General features: G+C 43.3%; 1 protein-coding gene across 2 annotated transcripts in view; it reads right to left on the reverse strand.

Annotated features, from left to right (window-relative positions):
• LOC128895533 (homeobox protein dve-1) overlaps positions 1-19,104 on the reverse strand; it is a 45,556-nt gene extending 26,452 nt beyond the window's left edge. Inside the window, exons 1-2 of one of the 2 annotated variants that reach the window (XM_054158212.1) lie at positions 17,883-19,093; positions 7,289-7,559 (exon numbers count right to left, since the gene is read on the reverse strand). In XM_054158212.1, coding sequence (XP_054014187.1) covers positions 7,289-7,559; positions 17,883-17,957 — 346 coding nt within the window. In that variant the 5' untranslated portion in view covers positions 17,958-19,093. Of the gene's footprint in view, positions 1-7,288; positions 7,560-17,882 lie in introns of both variants that reach the window. The other variant, XM_054158213.1, reaches the window with a different exon arrangement.
• Positions 19,105-22,341: the final 3,237 nt, after the last annotated feature.

Genomic DNA, 22,341 nt, shown 5'->3' on the forward strand with positions numbered 1-22,341 from the left:
AAGATTATGGTCACAGACTGGAGGGCCCTCGCGAACGTATTCTCGTATTTTTCTTCAGCGAGGAGAGAAACGTCGGTGATAAAATCCATATGGGGACTCCGTGAGTTAATGCACCGACGGAGATTGTTCCGCGGTGGAATAAGGTTTTATAAATATTTTAGATTTATCTTCGAACGGCACCAATTAAGTTCCAAATCACATTTTCTGCATCTTTAATTATTTTTTGCATACTATGTACATGATTTGTTCAACAAATTTCACTTCTGCTAGTTTGGTTAGAGTCGTTATGGATCGGTTACGAAGGCTCCAGGTGTCAAGGAATGTTAGGAAGGATTCATTTTGGTTCATTGCTGGTGAGAAGTTAGACGGCGCGTCTGATTACTAATGGGATAATCTCCTTGATGGCAGTATAGAATTCTACATTAGCATACTGCAGTGTTGAATTAGTATTTAGAATACAGAATGCAGTATTCTGTATAGCACTGTTAGTATTACGATATTCCATAATATAGTTTAACATAATTCTATAATAATTCTAAAATACAGCACACGATATTTGTATTGTATTGTACAGTATAAATTATAATATACAATTCTGTAGCATAATCAAGGAGATCGTACCGTTACCAATCAGACACGCTAGCCGTCTTCTCACCTCCTCAAAGTACAAATTCCCCAAGCACGTAAACCTGACGCTTCCAAAGCAAATAAGAAAACAATAACCACAAATCAAACGCCACAAATTAGCTACCGTAATATAGACAGAGCCATCGTTGACGGTTCAGTTCCGGTTGTCAATTCACTTTCCATCCAAGTCACAGATGCAGGGAGTCCATCAGGCATCAATCACTTTTCTCTTACGTCACAAAGAGCAGACACGAGTGCCTCGGCAACCCCCAGCACCAAGTACCTTTCCTCCCGGGGGTCATTTTTGCCGCTGCTATCCCGGACACAAATCCTCCCCTAGAGATACGACCCGGTCGCTTCCCCCAGAGCAGGTAAATAAACAGAAACCACAAAACAAACTCGACGATCGTCGGCCACGGCGTCGAGCACCGGAATTGCGTCGCGACTCTTTCGCGCCGTCCAATATTTCCCTTGAAACCGACGCTCGGCGTACATCCCCGTTGCGCGCCACTAGCACGCACACAAAGAGGATATCTTTCGAATCGTTCGTAAAATTCCCGCCGTATCAGGGCGGGATGTAAAGCTTCCTGGGGGATGAGCCGCTTAGCCTCTAAACCTTGTGTGCTCTGCCATAGTCCTTCTCCCCTCTCAGCCGCCACCCTTGATCCACCCCCACCATCACGGGGTTCTCTGCGCCACCCTTTTGTACGAACGGACCATCATCCGCGAGCTCGGTACGTGTGCGTTGCTACGTGTGCACGCATACGCGATCCCGACCAACGTATATACCACCCCTACACGGGGATTATCCAGGTTCTATATTCGTGGGGATTATCTTCGGCCGTTGCATCGATGTATGCTCCACGCCGGGACGGCTTTGTGTGCGTGTAGCCAAATCCTTTGGCGCCGCGGCCTGGTTCTCCACCCCGTGTCCTGACGCGCGGGCACACCGGCTCGTTCCTGTGCGCGCGAGTGCGATACGCGGCCACGTACAGTTACCTACGTTAATATTCGTACACCACCGGTACTCTCGTGTTGGTTTATTTTTAGGAACACTACTAGCAGGATCACTTTTTTCCTGTTATTGGGGATCGGGCTTGGCAAGATTTGCTGTCTATATAAGTTTGCCTCTTTGCTTCTTTGGAGTTTTGTGTTTACTGTGCCTGTAAATATGACGAAACGAGATATTATGCGTGGTAGAACCTTTATAATTGCACGAGTATTCCCAAAGGTAAAATTTAATTTTTTATTATTGAACACAGAAGTGGGTATCGCTGCCGCTACAAATGTGCTTGATTATTTTTAAACGTGCTATGTGTGCATGTATGATAGCACCACTGTTACTGCAGGACCATCTAGAGCATTAACAAGTCCAAGTGTGAAAGTCATTCTCCATTGTGCATTCTGGGGAAGTCTTCCTCGCCAACTCTGCTAACCCAGCGCTGTTCCACCCTCAACCCTGTAACTTTAACACCCCCACATATTCCATTCTCAAAATCTAATACAACATTTTCTGTATCTTTCGAGAAACGTGTATCTTACGAGAAATGGACCTCCAAAAAAAAACGTCACGAAAGCAATTTTTGTGGATCATCGAAGCTTGTACCTATCCTTCGGGAGAATTAGTTCCGAAAATTCGGCGAATTTTTTCAGCAAGCCTAAATGGGTTGAAGCGAGTAACTGTACACTCCAGTCACTCGGTTTGACCGGACTCTGTTGCTCGTTGGCGTCGAATGTACTGGTAACTCGCTCTGCGCGAGGATACAGCGTCGCTCCGCTTGTGCGCGTCCGTGATTCGGTACGCTTGTATACGTACACAGTCGAATCTGGGATTAATCCGGGATTATTGGTCGAGTGTGCGCCGCCCGCCGTCTAAATCGGAAATCCAACGCACACAACTCAGCTAATCCTAACCCCCGGACCTCTCCACGCCGCGCATCTCGCTCTCGGGCGCTACCCGTGTTCCATTCTTGGCGTATCTTGTGTGTTCGACGACATTCGGCGTGCACCGTTCGCCCCTGAATCCGCCACGGGGGCGGGCGGACTCCTCGTTCGTTTTCCACGGATAAGTATACTCGGTGGAACGAAAAATTGCCGCGCCATTCGACGTTCGAAACGTATTCGAGGAGATTCGACAGCGCGACGCCGCGAACAAATTGAAAACCGACGTATACGGGTATTTAATTGCGAGGTTGGGAACGGGCTTACGTTAAGGATGCGAGCGAAATTAATAATGCATACGAACCGAACATGTAGGTGATTATTTGTGTCGAAATTGTTGATGGTATCGGTTTATTGATGTCTCGACCGATTGAATTAAGTCATTTACGAAAATTAGAGATACGAAGTTCAAGGATAATTGTATTATTATACTGCTCGCAACCGAGAAGACTGCATCTAGCAACTTTTCATATTTATATCCAACCCGATAAAATTTAAGCTCGAGGTGGTCTCAAACGAGCCCGGGCGATAAGCTTGTCCCAGGTTATCCTAGAAATAAATAAATCTCTATATGTGTTTATTCTATAGTAGCAATTATATCGGACTTCCTACCCCCATCCGATTTACTGGGTTAACGACACGCCCCGCTAATAAAGCGCTTTATCGTTCAGATAAACCGTTGAAAGTTCCCGGAAATTTTCGAGCGATTTCAATGGTATTTGATGAATACAGATCTCGCGAAAACGGAACGCAATTTCGGATAAATAATTTAATCGCAGATATGCTCCTTTTCAGACGAGGATTAGCATCTCTAAAGATCTATTAACAGCCACGGTAATCCTGCAAGCGTATTTATTCGCGTCATATTTTAATTATTAAAATAACAATTTAATGGATGCGTCCAGGAGTGGGTGGGGGGGGGCCGCCCCAAATGTATCAACTCAGTGCAATCGTTGATGGAATTAATTTGTAACACTTATGAAAATTTTGCACGATGATCTCACGTAGAGTTAAGAATCCTGATTATTACTATTTTTTTTTTTTTAAGGATCGTTTCGAAAAGCCTCGGCGCTTCGAGTGTAAATAACCGAGCGTTAAACGAACCGTCTCGCGTTCTTAATGATACCGATGACATCACGAGTCTACGCGTGCAGTGCGCATTTACCGAGTCGTAAGTGTTTTCTAAGTGGATGTTGAAGTTCCGCTGTGTTCCGAGTTAAAGATAAATGATGCTCGTTGCGATGATTCCCGAAGATACTTCATAATTTATCTCCTGGCTCATGCGCTCCGTGTAACCGTACAATGTAAAACTTCGATAATGAACGTTGAATGAATGCGAGGAATTAGCATCCGAGGAATCAGCATCCTTTCTAAGGAAAGGGTCCTTCAGAATTTGTGAATATCTTACTATTATTGCGTCGTTTATGTTTAGTATTTCAAGGTTTTAGAGGTATTAGAGGTTCAAGTATTGCATAAAAAAGTAATAGCAGTCGACCTTTTAAGAAATCTTATTGGCCGAGTATCGCATAAGATATTAATCGTTTCGTCACAGTGAGCCGAACAGCAGCGGCTAAACAGTAATGCGTCGTTAGGGACCCTCGAGCGAAGCGATTCGGATCCGACGAACGCCAAACAAAAGCGTGAAGGATCAAAAGTTCGGTTTCCAGTCCCGCAGCGATCCGAATGGAGTCGTGGAAAGGGTTAAATGTCGTAACGAGTTCACTCGTGTGCTGGCAAGACGGCGTTCCACGTGTTCGCAAATCGCCTGGCCACATAGCCAGGGATTCGAGTTTAATCCGGATTAGTTCGTAAGGGTCACAATATCCTCCCCTCTTCGTGCTCCGCTCCCTTACGTGCACGCACACCGATGCATCAGGCCCTCGTACAGGTATGTCACAAGCACACGCACACGCACCCCATTACCCTAAGTCGCAATTGTCGTACTTCCAAGGCGATCGGAGAAGGGGACATTTCCAAATTCCCTCCTTGTCTACTTCGAGTGTGCACACGAACGCTTTCAAAAATCGATTCTCGATTTTCGTAAATTTTTGTTTTTTTTTTTTCGTTTGAAAGAAGTCTTCTAAATTTAGAAGTCTCGTGAAAAAGGTTTCGTAATGTTCGCAAAACTGATTCAAGATCTTACCGACTTAATCTTAATCTCGGCTTATGACTTGACATGCTCGAAACGTTATCGTCGCATCAATAAAAAGCTTCATCTCGATTTAACGTTAACCAACAATCCGTTCGGTGAATTATATCGACCGGGTGGTAGTGTAATTGAAAATTGTAATTGTCCAGTTTTATATCTAATAGGAATGAGCTACCTATAGGTTACAATTATAAGTTACAATTACCTACAATAATTGAATCTAAATTGGAATTTATTTTACCCTGGAATTATTGTAATATCAAATTTGCTTCAAAAATTTTATTATATTGGCGCGTACCATGAGCATTTTGCATTATCAAATCAAATCATTATCAATATATTCAGTATAAAATATAGTCGTTATAAAATCTGTTTCAAATGGGGATCCCTCGAATCGTTTTTCTCGTCGATTATAAAATTTCGCGGAATTCGGGGGGGGGGGCGGGGGGGATTTAAAAAATCGAAGACGACAGGGACGGTCGAGATAAGGAACGAGGAGGAGGGTGAAAAGAGGAGCCTCGAGCTCAAGGCCGAGGATTAGCCCTGACGGCTGAAGATTTAAGGAGAATCCTTCGGAATCCGTAGATTTAGGAAGTGCGTGCCTCCGTCTCTTCTCGCCCTCTCGCCTTCCTTTTCCCTTCGCCATTCGAAATTCGAGAGGCAAATATGTACTTTTGCTCCCTGCATTCCGAAGTTCGTCGCTCTCTTACCCTAAGTCACGATCCTGGGAACTCTGCTGGCCCAGTGGGAAGTTGTTCGATTCGAATCGTTTAAATATTTTCAACGCGCCCCGCTCCATCAATTTTTATTGTATTAGATCGAGTTAATGTACGAATACACTTCCGTTGTAATAATCAACAAAATCTCACTTCACACACACACACACACCTGTGATATTCAATTATAAGTGAACTTCAAACGAAAAGCTGTTTTAAATTTGATACTGATTCTTTTTATTAGGTAATTCTTTGAAGATAATTTTCATTAGATTCCCAATGGCACTGATTATACGATACAGGGTTAATTATGTCTATGCTAGCCATAGTTTCCTCACAAAAAAAAAAAAATATATGTGGCATTACTCGAACGTGATCGATACGTCTCGAAATCTCACGCTCGTAGCCCGGTTTTCATTCGTCCTGGCAAACGGACGCGTGCAAATTGTTTCCACCGCATTATCGAGGATCAAGGAAATTCCGCCGATAGTCCATCTCGTTTACGAGCTTTAACGACCCCTCGGTGCGGCCTCCATCGTCTGCAACTCCGCACACACGGATTCTATCCAGCCCGCGACGGAAACTCGTGTTACGTACACGGGAATCCAAGCCGATGGCTCGTGCGTTACGACCGTTAACGGTTCCTCTTTTCTCCAAACACTATTAGCAGATTATTTTTTATCGTTCATTATACGCACACGCAGTTAATTGGATGATTACGCGGACCGTTAGAGCAAAGTGAAGGAACGAGATATTTATAAACTGAGATATCCATCACTTTCCTGTGCGAAGATGGAGAGGAAATTAATTTGTAATATTCACTGCAATATTGTACATGGAGTAAGAATTATATACAGTGGGGAGTAAGTAATGTCTTCCTCTTATATTGACGGTAGATTCTTTGAGGATAGTCGGAACCAGAAACTCACCAGTCCCGCTCAGTTTTCTCAAGACCCATTTACTACCATTAAATCAAAAAATATCGTTCGCTTAGAAGAGCGAAATAAAATTCACAGCGTCTAAGCACAGAAACGAAGGGGATTGAAGTCAAAGCAGGCAATCGGCTGGAATCGGTATTGCGAAACGGGCCAGCATGACGTATTCGGTAGGTCAATTTCGGCTCCGTTGCCAGCATTGATAATCTTGATTCAGGTTCACGGAGCAAACACGTTAAAGTTGTTTTCGCACGGCCCAGGACCGTAAGGGTGACTATATTCGCTCGACGCCCAAGATTTACGGCCGAGGGAACAACGCGTGAGCGATTCGCCGAGATTCGGGATAATGGGGCGTGTACTGTTCTCGTGGAAAATGCAGGTGAGAGGGAAAAATAGCGTAAGAAAGAAGGGGTACGTCGGAACGCCGGAAGAGGTCCTGGAGAAACGATTTGTTTAAACGAAGGGGCGCTAATGCTCGCGTCTTTTGACACGGGGGCACTTGTTGCGCCCTGGTAGTAAAAGAACAATAATTCGAGCCATGAATTTTATTGAACCCATTATTTTTAAGATGATAGGGTTCCTTTGTTTACAGATAATCTTACAACTCCAAATGATGTAAAGTAAACAATTCCATTTCTATTCACCCTTCACTTTACGGTACCCAATAAGAAACTCCACAATATATACAGAAACTATCTGGACACCCCATACGCAATACGCTCGGCCTCAAAGAACGTCGAAAGCGTCCATAGAAATTTGTTTCATTACGCGCAGTCAGTTTCATCGTTTAATTTCTTTTCCAGTTTCGGGCTGACTGTTGTCCGAACAGCATGGCGGAACGATTCCCTCAGTCTCCGGTTCGTTCCGGCAATTTAATATTCATCGAGACGCAGAACATGAAAAATAAAGTAAAGACTCACCTGTGCTGGAGGCGGACTTGCTGAGATCGAAACCTTCCTGCTTGGGGCTGGTGTTCGCTTCTTGTTTCGGATGCTGGCCGTGCGCGGAAAATGGCGTGTGGGGGGCACTGAGAGGTGTCTGCGATTGGTGAGGATGCGCCGACGGATGCTGAACTGTGTTCTGCGGCTGGGACTGTTGGGACTGGTGCGACTGGGGGCTCCTCGGTAACGAGGACACGCTGCTGGGCCTCGAGGGTGGCGAGGCCTTGTGCGTCAATGCCAAAGCTTGGCTCTGCAACAAGTCCCAAAATTCTCTGTAGGTTCCTGCATTTTTCCATGACAAAATTCATGTGGGTTGGTTAAGTATTCATCCCACAAAACGGGAAAATTTGTCGACGATTGGTGCAACATATGGTAAAGAAAAATGATAAAAAAAAGATGTATGTTCTGATTTTAGTGAGGCCATCCTTTGGTATGTCAATCATTTTTATGAAAACAACGCTTTGATCGCTACACTTCATAAATATTCTATGGAAATTATTATAATTCGCGTGAAAAGCAATCGAAAAGTCCTTTACCACATTGCGATCCGATGCTTCGTGGGATAGACATGAACGATTAAAGTTTCTTGGCGTGCCAGTCGATGCTATTTGCATCTCAGTCAGCTGATCACGCGTCCACGCATGCGGGTTTTCTCGGGAGAAACACGTGATCGTAAGTTTATGAGCATAGAATCTCGATAACGAAGCATCGGACTGTAAAATTGTAAAGAACATACATACTTGGGCAAAAATACATGTCAATATATTTAACGGAAAGTGATCTTCTTCTAAGTTTCTTGTCTTTTGTACAAAATTTTATAATTTTTCATTTTTTTTTTTTTTTTTTTTTTGAGAGTTAATACATTAATTCTACTCCAAATTCTAGTCCAAATTAATAATTCCCTTGTGGTTTTTATATCAGGACGTTAGGGGATTAAAATGACGTGAACCACGAAGGCACTTTTTTACAAATGCAAAGCGGCTTAAATTTTTATAAGTATTACGCAATTTTTGTATGAAAAGAATGCACGTGTATTAGTAAATCATTCATAAATAACTAATGCATCAAATGACTTTTGTTTGTAAAATTTTAGAGCTGCTCTATTCTTACAATGTGTATTGTCTACTCATTATTAGAAAAGGGCAATCATTATTAGAAGGGCTGTACCATTGTAACGATGGTACAGTGTTATAAATAATTTTTGTTATTACTAAAACCGGGATGAAACGGAACCTGAACAGGTGCTGCATAATTTTTGATGCAGGTAACAAAAAATAAGAAAGCCAGCATATGAATAATAGAATCGCATACGTCCCGCTACCGAATGCAAAGTATGTCAAGGATTTTCAGTGCAGATTAAGGACAACCCTGGATTTGTATTATTCCTGCAGAGATTACCACGGACGCGCAATTTTACGTGTTTTACGAACGAGTAGTAAAACAAGAATAAAAATTATCGCCCTTGCGTTTGGCACTCTCGATGCGGGTTGACATTTTATTTTAGAGACGTTTTCAACGTTAGAATTTTTCTATTTAAATAAGCTAAATTCTAAAAATTCAGAAAATATCCATCGTATATTTTTTAGTACGTAAAGCATGGTTTCCAAGGTGTTCGTGGCATGAATACCATCGGCATAGTCGAATCCACGACGATTCGGTCGGTATCGAACGAGTCGGATGATCTAAGCGTCGTCGCCGATGAAATCTGAACACGTGCTCAATTCCGACAGCGGCCTGCTAAGGCATAAGCGCGGACTTAGATTTATGTATGAGTGAACTGAACTTAACACTAACGGCTAAGCCGTTCACGGTGTTAACGAGGGTCAAGTGGGCCCAGAATGCGACAATCCTACACTACACGACCAAAGTGCGAAATGCACCGCGCCGGTTTTCGTCGTCTGGAAACTGGATCGTCGATGACGCTTCCGTGGAACTGACCGACCAAACCGAACGGGGAAATCGTTTAACCCTCCAGACAGTCGCAGACAGTCGCGACTTCGTCGCGCCATTACGCGTGCTTTTCCGGAATTTATAAAGGGAGCTACGCCGAATCGCTCCGAAACGGGGTCTTCTTTAAGAATTAATTTTAAAAAGAACCCAAGTGCCATATTCTTGTAAAGCACACAAGAATATTTTATGGAATGATAAAAGAGTAAAATTCTCGTGTGCACGCTAAAGATTTTCGAATTACTTCAAGTATTTTAATCGATGATATATATCGATTGATTAAACAACGACGGATCATAAAGCACTCGTAAATATAGACCGTAATATTTTGCTACTTCATTACAAATAGAGTTTTGCTTTTTGTAGATTATCAGATCCAGCTGTAGATAAGATTACACGGAATCATCGAAAATCTACGATCTGATAAAAATTTTAAGTCAACACATTTTAATCGTATAATTTGCGAAGAGTTCGTGTGTACTCCCCCGAACCGAGTCGACCAAATTCGTTGATTCATTATGCAGGATACATTTGAAAATTTAATATTCATTTCGGGCCACATAAAGTAGACTAATTTTAGAGATGTCGGGAAATTAAATGATACTTTTCGACTGCAAACGCTTATTCGCAGACTTGAAAAAATGATTAGTAAGAAAGAAAATGTAATTTTGAATAGGACATAGAATCACAAAAAATTTTTAAACGCTTGGAAAAATTCTTGGTCCATTCCTGTTAATGTCATAGCGTTTCCTTCGCTTCTCAATTTATGAATTAGGTAAAACATCGACTATCTAAATCGTTTTTAACAGCAAATTCGATTAATCGAACACAGTCATCTGACGAAGAAAACCTTATAAATTACCACGCTAGATAGCATCTTATCGCAGTAGAGACGCGAAATAATAATTTGGTCAGATACCGATGAAAGAACTAATAATGGAAAAATGGTTAGTTAATGAACACTTAAAAATGTGATTACACACTTTGTCACATGTCGTTCCTTCCCTCAATAATTTCCAGGGATTTCTCAAACCCTGTTATATCGAACATTAATGAACCTTCAATACTAATATATATGATTTGTTACATTTCACATGAAAGTACTCATATCCATGTAACAATTATTTAACCGTACGAACTGTAGTAAATTGAAAAAGCACATCACGCAGTGTTCTCCAACAAGAATTCCAGGATTTCGTTTTTCAATGAAACACAAATTCTATAAAATATATAAAATATTTTCCCTAACAGTTTCGTTACTAAAAAAAAAAAAAACAATATCCTAAAGCCCACTATTACAAAATTTTCGATTACCTATCTAAACAATCTATACGAACAATACAACTCGCCAGTTAAACGTAGAAATAAATTCGTCGTCCAGTTTCTTTCCAACCATTAAAATTCACCATGGAGATGATAAATCAGGAGCAGATTCGCGGGCGAAATATTCGATGGTCGTCGATCGACACTGAGAGGACGGAGCTCTCTCGGGTCGGTGATTTTTTCACTGGTCCGGACTGTACCGGGGTACCAGCTACTGTTTCGGGAGCTGCTTCAAGGTATGCACTCGCAAAAAACACGTCAGACTGCCGAAGACCCGGGCTCACCGCGAGCGAGACGACCAACGACGAAGAAAGAGACGCGAAGAGGGGTACGAGGACGTGGAAGAGGAGATCCTGACGAGGACAACCCACCGGTGGCGGCGGGATGGAGAAGGATCGTCGTCGGGGCTGACACGGGCGTATAAAGAAGCGGCCGATGGGAGAAGGAAGCCGTGGCCCTAAGGTAAGCGTGAATTGGAAGAGGACGTGACGGGTCCTTGGCTCGGTTCCATGCGAGGAATGAGGATGAACGCGAGCCTGTAAGCAGCAACGCATAAGAAGGGGCAACAGGTGGATGGGGTTAGCGGCTTATCCGGCTAACGCCCCAAGTGATATCGCGGTAACTTCGACGCGATGCGAAAGGGGATGCACCGCGCTGCCAGGAAACCTGCGCTCGCGTTACTTGCTCTTTTTCGAGCGATTTTAGAGGCGGCTGAAACTGGAGCTCCGGCCACTGGGATTTAATTTATTATTATTGCTGAGTATATTGGCAGGCGTTCGTTACGAAGGGTATCTACGTATTTGTGGGCTGCGAACGTATTTGGAAACGATTGGCAACTCGAATAATAAGGATGAACTTTTATTGGAGTATTCGAATACCTGTACGATATTTAAACTCTACTCGTTTTATTTACGTATCTATAAAATATTCGAGTACGTAAATATCCATAAATATATTCCCAAAAATATGTGAGTTAACACCCATCCAGACAAACGCAAAATGATCCCGAATAACGCGTTCGAAAATGTTTTCATTTCCCTCGAAGAAAACAATTTCTAAACCGCCGTACACGCGTACCCATCGCACCGACGCGAGCAAAGTCTAATAAAAAATGGAATAAGATCTGCGAGTTCCCTTATGCAAAACGCAACATCGCCACAAAATTAATGGCAGCATCGTAAACAGCGGTTCGACATCGTTTATCGACGGATCAGCTTATCTACCGGGTGGAACAGAGATACGCGTCCTCGGCGTTTCCTGCTCGTGTGTTTCCCGTTAAGATGATAACCTTAATCGTCGACCGAAGTAAAATTCCGCGCTGGTCCTGTAACGAGCCAAGGGGAATTCCGGGAATTTATTTCCAGACGAATTTTTGTCGCGTCGCCCCCTAACGAGCTTACGTAAGGATCGAACCAGAAACAGTCGGGCTAAACGATGTTCGGTAATTGAACGTAGGACCGTTTCGGCGTACTCCTTGCGTCAGCGTCAATAACGCTCTAAATCAGGGGTCGGCGAACTTTTTCGTGGAAGAGACCCAGTTATACAAATTTCAGCCTTCGGGGTCCAGCGGATAGATTAGACCTGAACGCCAAGTGGTTGAGTCTGTCGAGATATCGAACGGTCTTTTAAGAATAGACAAAGTTAGAAAAATGAAAATTTCACAGGGAAACTTTGAGGGGAATTGCTTTTACCGTGTTGAAAAATATGCAACAGTGTTTAGCTACTCTTTCTTCCGCAACACTCCCAACAATGTAGATACTAAGTAAATATTACTAAAGAAAGCGATGTCTGAGACTTTTTCTGTGAGCCTAATCTTCCTCGATAGTTAGCTTTGAAACTCTCGTTGCAAATCGTGTCCAATTTGAAAATCCATCTATCAATGTATGACATTAATAATGTATCAGTGATTACGAAATCCTTGGTTAGATTCAAGCACTATCAAACGTTTTAAGCGTTTCAGTGCGATTCCTCTCTGATCCATGCATCGGCACTGTTCTCACTCCAGCGACGCCGACGGCGCGTAAATTGCCCCTGCACACCATCCGAACCACTTTATTATTTCCTCGAACTTCGCGTTTCATTCCTACCACCTGGACCCGCTGATTTTCATAGGACCCTCACGAAACCGTCTTGCTAACCTCTTCCAACAGGAGTACTTACTGAATATTTCGCTCGTTTGGATTCTTTCAGGAATGGAGGCAGGTTTAACTAAGAATCTTTTGCAAGTAGGTTTGAAGAAGTTACGAGTATCGAAATCCGATGAATTCAGTAGCGTTTGCTTGATTCAAGCATTCTATTTTCTCAAGCATCTCAATTTCCAATGTTTTATTTACAAATTTTAATTTTCGGTCACATTTTTACAATTTAATATTGTTATTTATATCCAGTGAAGGGTTAACACCATCTAACTAAAAAGAAAAATTATCATACAAATGACACTTGTATCAAACAGATACAATAAGTCAGCGTAACAATGTTTATCTGCTCGCGTGTGATCAACATTGCCCCTCTAATGGGAAAACTAACAAGCCTATCCCTGTTCGTGTAATAATATACGTTTCAATCGCGCCGAAGATAACTGCCACCCTGGGGGATTATTGAAGTACTCCCGTAGTATATTTCATACGTTCAGATTACGGTCGTGTTGCGTTTAAAAGTCGAAGCGCTCAATTCAGTTCCTGAATCGTACGTTTCGGCTTCCTTTATCGACGCCGATATTTCAGTGTTTATTAACGTAAGAACCAGTTTACAAGTCGGCGACACGCCGTAAACTGGTTCTCTCGGCTTTTTTTCAAATATTTTCCAACGCGTCCACCAAATCGCCGGGCCAAGCGTTCGCCCTAAACTCGAATTTAGGGAGCCTTCTGATACTTTCGAGATCCATTATTTTTTCGTACGATAGTTGGTCCAGATCATGGGCGTATCCATATCAAAACAGAAGGAGTGACGGGTTTTTAAATTCCGCTTGTTTCATTAGAGAGCAATGAGACTCGATAACGAAGGAAGGACCACTATTTATTAAAAAAAAAATTAATTTCGAAAGAAATTTGTTCTATATATTTTTTCGTTTTGTTTTAAATTTTCTTCCTTTAAAAAAAAAAAAAAGAAATAGAAACAACTCGGAGATTTGGCAGAGCGAAAAGATGATCAACCGGTTAAATAATATCGGGCATTGTAATATCTGGTTTTATCGAACATCGATAGAGTGGAATTAAGTGTCTTCGCGGTTCGCGTTAATCGTGTAACATTCTAATCAGGCTTATCTGGATATCAGATGGCCGATATCCACGTACAATAATTGCCTCTCTTCCTGTGCTAGATAATCCACGGATTGATGCTTTCACGATCACATTACGTAAATTGCTCGACGCGCTACCAGCTGTTCGATGACTGTCGTTCGTATCTAAAAACGTAGCGAAAAACAAGCGAAATTGAATTATTCGAGAAACGAAGCTCGTACGCTCTATTATATTGACTCTTCATGATCTATAGTTTTGGATCACAAGGAATTTAAATTCAAATTATGCCTTCGTTGCAATTTCATGCAGGTTACGTTTCTTTATTTAATGCCGTGAAAGTTTTTATAGCGAAAACGTTGTCGATCATTCGGAAATGTTAGAATAATGTACGAGAGAAAAAACGTTAATTTTGAAAACAAAGTTTATACGATGTCCGGAAATTTCTCTAGGGCTCCACTTAGTCGCAGGAATGAAAGGTTGTAAAAAAAGGAATTGATGCGATTCGTCCCTGAAGATGGTAAACTACGCTTGTCGCTGCCATGTTTACGTCAGTTAATATTCGTGGAAGAAAAGTGAGTCCTCAACGGGAGAGTTGCGCGAGTTGCATGAAACTGAATATCTACATTTGGCATAAATATTTATGGGATATTTAGGTTGTGTCCGATGGTACGATAGCGTGGTAGAGAGACAGGGTAGAGGAACGGACGGGAAAAGGGACGTGAAAAGTTGTACGTGCATTTGATGTATCGGCTTCGGTGGCCGGATAGATGGATTACAATCATTCCGGTAGCTGGGGTGGTCAAATACCGTGACCATGCGTGTCTCAAAGCTATCCTTGGACGTACATGTACGCACTTTCGAGTGCACACGTGGCCCACAGTGCGTACACGGTGTTCGCGACGCGACAAGGACGCGTCTTTGACGTTAGGAATGTGCTGGACGTTGGTTAGGTCCTTTGATATTTGGCAGGAAGGATTAGGGAGGTATTCGTGGAACTGAATTAGTCAGTGGGCGAGGTGAGAACGCGATTAGGGTGGTAGTAGATTCAGGAGAGGGACTCGAATGGTATTTGACTGTTCGCTATGGTATTCAAGTATTCGATATTCAAATACCATTAAAATTCTATTCCAATACTATACGACTCAAATATTTGAGTACTGATTCCCGAGTACTCGAGTATTCAAAGTTCATTCGTAGTATTCGAATACCCTCGAATTATTCGAAGCGATTTCTAATATTTTAGAAGGGAATTTAAAGGTCGGGTCAATGGAAATGATGGAGGATAACGGATGAACGATTAAAACCGATGGCAGCAAGCAGTTTGCGAAGGCGTGCGTAAAGAACCGGGTCAAAAATGAAAATCAGAAGTTCCCGACGATCAAAAGATCGACCAATCAATGGAGATGCGGTCTTGTTGCACTGAATGCCAGAACGCGAACGTGGTCGTGCCACAGGAAGAAGGCAGGGGCACATCCGTATCGTGGTCAGAACCCGTGACCCCCCGTACGTACACGTGTAAAGGTACGTATGCCCATCCACGCAACACACACGATCCGCGGTTTTACCAAGGATTATCTCCCAACCCTCGCTCTGCCAACGCCCCGGTTAACGCTCTGAAATTTTAGAACGTTGAATCGCGTACACGCTATATAGTCGTGACTTCCTACGCAGAGGTTGGCCCCCTTAAAAGATCCACAAAGTCTCCAGTCATCGTCGATCAGGAACACTCGCCGAATTCGTGTGTATTCGAGTAGCGGAGTACTTGGATCACGAAAGCATTCGAGGAATATTAGTCATTCGAACGGTATTCGAATTGGAGTACTCGAGTACTTGACTATTCGTGTGTTGCTTGAATAGAATTCGAACTTTAATATTCGATTACTTGACTATTCGTTATTCGAATACTATTTGAACACTCGACTAGTCGAATATCAACGACTTTTCGAACACAATTCGAGCACAAGGCAGAGTACAATTTGTTGATCACCTCAGGTCTGGGTAGGATCGATGATAAGAGTGGATGACATTTTACAATGGAGTATTAATAGTAAGCGATTAAGAGAAGTTATACGGATTATTTACAACCATCTGAAGCAGTGTACGTGACTTTCATAAAAAAAATTAGATAAGTGTCATCGACCTATTCCTGGATCGTAGTATATCAACAGCGAGCCTGCATTTTATTATCGCTATTATTGTGTCGTATAAAATCAACTCCATCGTGTATGTAAATTTCGAACAATATCGATGATAGTTCTTATTAATTATTCTATCGTCTCAGACATCTAACAAAATGAATATGACTAATGACTATTAACCCTTTCATTCTAATATAATTTCTCCTCCACAAACATTTCTCGTTTTAATTGTCAATACTTGTAAACGTATTAATAAACATTCCCTGCAAGTAACGATTGCATCTTCACCTTGGGTCGTTCAGTTAACTCGCGGCTCTTTGGTTTCCTTTTTTTCGAAATTCTTTTCAAACTTCCATTGATGTTGCGCAATTGAAATAATCTACTAGAAATCCACGCGCGTGAAATGTCGTTTCTCTGCAATCTCGATTCAGCGCTTGGTATAACGCGAATTGAACGATATTCGAGCGTCAATTGTTATACACCGTGCCACAGAGAAAGGAATTTCTTGCCGTACGCAAGTGCGCGTCACTGTTCGAAAAAGATTCCCCGTTCGTCATGCATTGTTTCCCATTTTATAACACGAATAATCATGACAGCTGCGTGACTTTAATAAACTCGGCACTCGGGGCAAGATAACTCAACGTCAAAGTGTGTTCAACGTTGTCTCGGAAAGTTCGCAGCTGACGTCACTGAAAATTGAACCAACGGTGCATCGTGACATACGAAATGTGTTCTGATTTTTGATGAACGGGCGACTCTAAATAAGAAACCATGCGCGTCGTTTAAAAAAACGTAATATTGTTTCCATTCAGTGTATCGAACTTGTCTTAAAAATGTTCAATTTAACGTGATGGTAACATTCATGCACGAGATATTTGAAAATTAATAACTTTGTGACGTAAAGTATGTATATTTGTATATTAACTTGTGCATAGCCTGGAAATAATCAATTTTTTTTTTTTAAGATAAGATAAAATTCATGAATATGATTATAATTGATCAAAGAATAGTTTTTCAGAGGATAAAATAAGATATGAACATTTATTTTTTAACAGTCAAGTACACGTATACTTGAATATACGTGTGTCATTCGAATACATACGGTTCATGGTTTATTTCATACTTTAAAATGGACAGCTATCGAAAATCAACGAAGTAAATTCTTTAAATAAAGAAAAGTAAAGAAAGATTGTTGTTCAACGAAATTCTAAGCTGAGACTGCGTGGGGGTGTTTGTTCGACTCGAACCTATCCTATTTCTTCGTAAATATAAAAAGAAAACTCTTCCAGAACGAAGGTTACCTAAAAGCATACAGTAATTCATGATAATCTAATTAATTATAATCCGCGGGGAAAAGCGAGGTTACGGATGATTAATTACTAATATCCTGCCGCGAGGTACTTGGATAATAATTTAGAGAATTCTGGCTAAACGTAAGCTTTTAAGCACAAAATAATTCTAACGTGATTATACGAGTGTTGTTCGAGACATTAATATTAACGTTCCCTGAGCCGGTTCAGCCCTTCATTCACATCCAAGCCCCTCACATATTGGTAAATGAACGTTAAAAATCAACTTAAACTCAAAGAAATGAAAACATACTCTATAAATCCGAGACGCGGAAATTCTTCTTTTAAAGAACGCCCATCGAAAAGTTTGCAAACCGTGGAAGACGCAAAGTGGCAAATTGATATCGAGGAATTAACTCCGCGACGAGCTGAAAGTGCTCAAGAGGGCAGAAATTGGTGGGGTAGCAAATTGGCTGTGTAATGGTACAAGGGGTTGCTCCTCTGCCATTCACAGACGCCAACGTTAGCGTACCATTACAACGATTCCTTTAACGAAGGGAGAATTTATCGAAGAGAGAGAAGAAGCTACTCAGAAGTTATCCCGCTTTATGTCAACGATAAAAATGATTCGATCTACCTGTACTTGATCCGTTTTCGCGTTAGCAGCCATCCATGCCTCTACAAACGTGTCCATAGCGCTCTGAAGATCCATTCCCTCGTAGAGAGTCTCTCAATAATTGTCCCGGGACTCCGAAGTCGCCGCCATGCTATTTTTTGTTTTGCTCTCTTTCCTTTCTAATTGAACTTCACACTGTCACCTATTGCTTCGACAATGCTCACCGGTCGTTTATCGGTCCTCTTTAATTCTACGTTTCCCGCAACCGCGAGCGCCGCTCAGGTTGTCACAGCCATACCTTCGCACACAGACTCATACTGCCCTCTCGATCCGCAACGACGGTTACAATAATTCCTCTAATATCATGCAGGACGCGCACCTCGAGGCGAGGCTCTCGTAGCTCGCGACAAATTCAATTAATTTCACCGATTCAATTTATTCCCGTCTGCGAAATCGACACACGAGATCGGATCGATGTCGCTTGGAGGGGGTGGACGCGCACTTGTGACCAGGACTCGAAGGAGCACACGTGTCGGCGGGACGTGACGCGATCGTAACGAATCTATTGGCAAATTTCGTCGTAACTTTCCCAAATACTCTGTCCTTCCCTTTATTCGCTCTCGACTATACACTCGTGAAAAGACTCGAGTACGCAACACGGGCAAGTGCTTCGATCGGATCGATTAAAGAAACTGCTAGTTTGCCACCAACTCGAAATTCGTCACAACTCGAACCGATCCTCGCGGAGTCCTCGAGATCACTGCGAAAACCGAGACCAGGATACGATACGACGCGGTTGGCTCACAAACTGTCAAGCTCTCGTTCGACACTACTGCGATCATGCTCTCCGGGTGCCAAGTCTCGTCTTTCCCGATTCACCGTGTTCGCAACGGGTGTCCATCGTTTCTTTTTTTCCCCCGTCGATCGCGATTACAAGGATTGCTTGGAACGTGCGTCGGTCCAGGATCCCTGACCTCAGAGCGAACGGACCGCGGGCATATACGCGCCGTTGAAAAGAGTACGCGCGAGCCGCGAGGACGACACACTCGTATGGGACGGCGTTCGAGCCGCGACTGTGTATGCCGTGGCGTCGCGGCGCTGGTTCTGCCCCTGCGACGCCCTACCCGCCGTCGACGTCACCCCACCACCGGTGGCGGCCACCATCGCCCACGGCGGAGGACCATCCTGGTCCTCACTCGGATGGTTCACCCTCAAACCCTTCGTATCTTGCCTTCGTCATCCGTGCATTCTCTCCTTTCTCTCTCTCGTCATCTCTTTGATCCTTCTGTCCTCTCTCCGCCTGCTTACTCTTCTTCCCCCCTTCCCTCCCACCAACCGCCACCCCCCCCCTCCCCCCACCTTCCTCTCACTCTCTCGCTATGTTTCACTCATCCCGCTTCGGCTCCGTTCCTTCCAATCCGGCGACTATTTTCTCTCCCGTGTTTTCCACCGACGACGCCGCCGTGTATCTTTGTTTTCCCACCCGCGGGGGGCGGGGGGGGGGGGGTTTCCACTATCCCCTCCCCCGATCGGGCTCGTCCACCCCTTTCATCCGTCGCGTCTGCCCGCTCTCGCCTTTCCTCTCCGCATCCAGTCATCTTAGCGACTTTCTCTCTCCGCGATTTCGACTCCCACTTCCAGTTTTCCAGCGTCGCCTCCCACCCCGTCGTGGGTATCAGTGACGTGCACGAGGGGGGTGTGTCTGGAGAGATAAGATGCACTCACACGGCGGCACCTGTGCACCCGCAACACGCCACGCTCGGGGGCTACGAGCCGCGGGCATCGGCCAGGGGCAACCCGGACCTCGGAGAGTTAAGATATCCGACCGGCAAGGGTCGCGTTTGCTGGTTCGTTTCTGATTTTCTTTTGGAGAATCGGTTTGTCATTGCTTGTGGACAGTCTCGATGCGGAAATAGACGAGATGATAGAGAAATGAGAGTGACGCAAGTATCGTGTTTTCTGGTAACGCTATTCATGCGTCTGATTGCAACCGCTTGAATGTTTTCTCATCGAACAAATTAATCCCGAATAATATCCTGAAAATGATCATTTTTGGATTTACATACTCCCACCTCGACATCTTTATACAAATCACAAGGAGAAAGAGCAACCCTATCCCTATCCTAATGTCCCAACCCTGTATGAATAAATGAAATTCGCGTACACAAATGCTGACACCTTTGGATCGTCACCCTCTTTCGACGAACGTCTCGTGCACGTTTGCCCGTGATCCAAAGAATGACGAAACCCTGACGACAGCAACAATTGATGACCATTTTCAATAAATTGCATGTTATAACAGGCTGATTGCATCCATGGTCACCCCGTAACAGTTTCAGTTTCCGGTTCGTGTGCTACGATAACGATCATCCGTTCGAAAGTATTCCGATTCGAGCAATTTTCCCGTACCGAATTCGGTGTTATTTCTCGTTTCTGTACGCGAAGACGTTCCATTTATCAAATGACGCGTTGAACTGGCGCGGCCCGTGACACATACTTTGCATTCCGTTAAATGAAACAGCAAAAGTCGTTTAACCCAGATCGTGACCGACGTTATTGATATCGATTTATGCGAAAAGAAAAAAGCTGATCAGTCAGGTCGGTCAGCTTAATCTCGGCCAGGGCTCCGATAGCGCCAGGGTATTAAACTAGATAATCCCAGGATTAGGCAGAGTGCTCGTCAGTTGATCCGTTAGTACGTCACGTGACGTATGCCATTCAATATTCTATTCCGTGGAACGATGACTACGATGCGTTTTAGTTTGTTTTGTTCCTGTTTGTGGTACGGTTCGCGATTATTGGAATTCTCTTTTAACAATTGTCGATGATGGAAGTGTGTTAAAATTGTTTAAATTTGTTGGTGGGTTAAATTAAAGGAGGGTTGCTTGAAGTATCCTATATTTGATAACAAATAAAGAAATGAAATTAAATATATATATGGATATATTTAATAATAGAACCACGTTTAATTTGTTCCTAGATATTTTTATCGATACTTCTTTGTCCGCGTTTTTTTATTTTTTATTTACGACGTATATAATATGTTTCGTTACACTAGCTTTCGTACAGCTTCTATTATTACATTATTTTCTTTCTCTTGGCACATTTCGACTCGGTATAAGGCCACGGGAGAAACGCGACGAATTTGCAGGTAGTGCGCGATATCTCGTCCTCCCACATATCGGCTGAAGTCAGCCGAAAATCTTCCCTTGGACAAACTCCGCGTGACAGATTGGGAAACACCGGGAGATTTCGTTCGCTGATACAACACTCCACACTTTTCAAATCCGATTGTGGAGATACCAAAACCCTTGAACCGAGACGAAGCTCTGGATTTTCGTGTCACAAAAATTCCTAATCTACTCCACTCTGGTTTATTTCGAAAAGTCTTAAGGGCGGAACAAAATGTGTCCATTGTTTATGAACCAAGGCCAATAATAAAAAGTATTACCAGTGTTTAGGTCATTAAATAGTTTCACCAATAATTGCTACCAAGTCCAACGTTTTCATCTGTATCAAGAGCTACTGGAAACAAGGCAAAGATACTCAATTTTGTTCTATAATGTTCAGATTTCGAAAAAGATGATAATCGTTTGGCAAGATGTCTCGTGCAATACGAGAGCGAGAGTAACTTTGCTATAACAAAGGCATCTTCTATTTATTCATAGGATCAGGATGTACGTGCTCGAATTCCTTTTGGACTCGTATAGCAACGTACACTTCGCGTTTTCCGTAAGTTTAGATTAGGTTCTCTAAAGTGACACATAATCTCCTCGATATCAAATCATCCCTCTCCACCAAACAATTAAATAAAAAAAAAAAAAAAAAAAATATATTCCACGATCACCAAACCCCTTCAATCGTCTCAACATCGCCAACCCCCGGCATTCCGATCGAACGACGAAAAACCGAAGGGACACTACGAATCCGGTTTTCCCAGGGCGGCGTGGTCCTCTAGCCATATTACCGTTACATTTCCCATGGTAACCCGGGACGCTCCTTATCGCGACGCTGAAGCCAATAAAGCATCTACGAGGCTTTGCCTCAAACTTTCCCAACCCCCTGTTTCCGAACGGGTGCACTCTTCTAACCAGCCTCCTCATGCAAACGACACAACCATAGGCATGCGCGCCCGTCCGACGCGCGCACACAATCATCGCGTCTTTCCACGTAAAAGGAGCAAACTGGGCGAGGGGGTGAGACGGCGGGAGGGACGGGGAATGGCGGGGTAATGATTGCATCCGCGGATGCCACAGATGCAATCTGTGTGCAAAGCGGGCCGAAGTTGAAACTTGAGGGGCGGGGGAGGCAGACCTTTAGGAGAAGTTCGTCGTGAGTGAGAGAGGGGGAGGTGGAGACGGGGGTGGATGGTGTGTGTGTGTGGGTGGAAAGAGTGGAACAGAGGATGGATCACGGATGGAAGGACTACTGCTCCCGTTTAACCGTGGAGGGGTTACCGTTCCAAGTCTCGCCGGTGACA

This window comes from Hylaeus anthracinus, unplaced genomic scaffold (assembly GCF_026225885.1).
Source record: "Hylaeus anthracinus isolate JK02 unplaced genomic scaffold, UHH_iyHylAnth1.0_haploid 5, whole genome shotgun sequence".
In the NCBI taxonomy this organism is placed as follows: domain Eukaryota; kingdom Metazoa; phylum Arthropoda; class Insecta; order Hymenoptera; family Colletidae; genus Hylaeus; species Hylaeus anthracinus.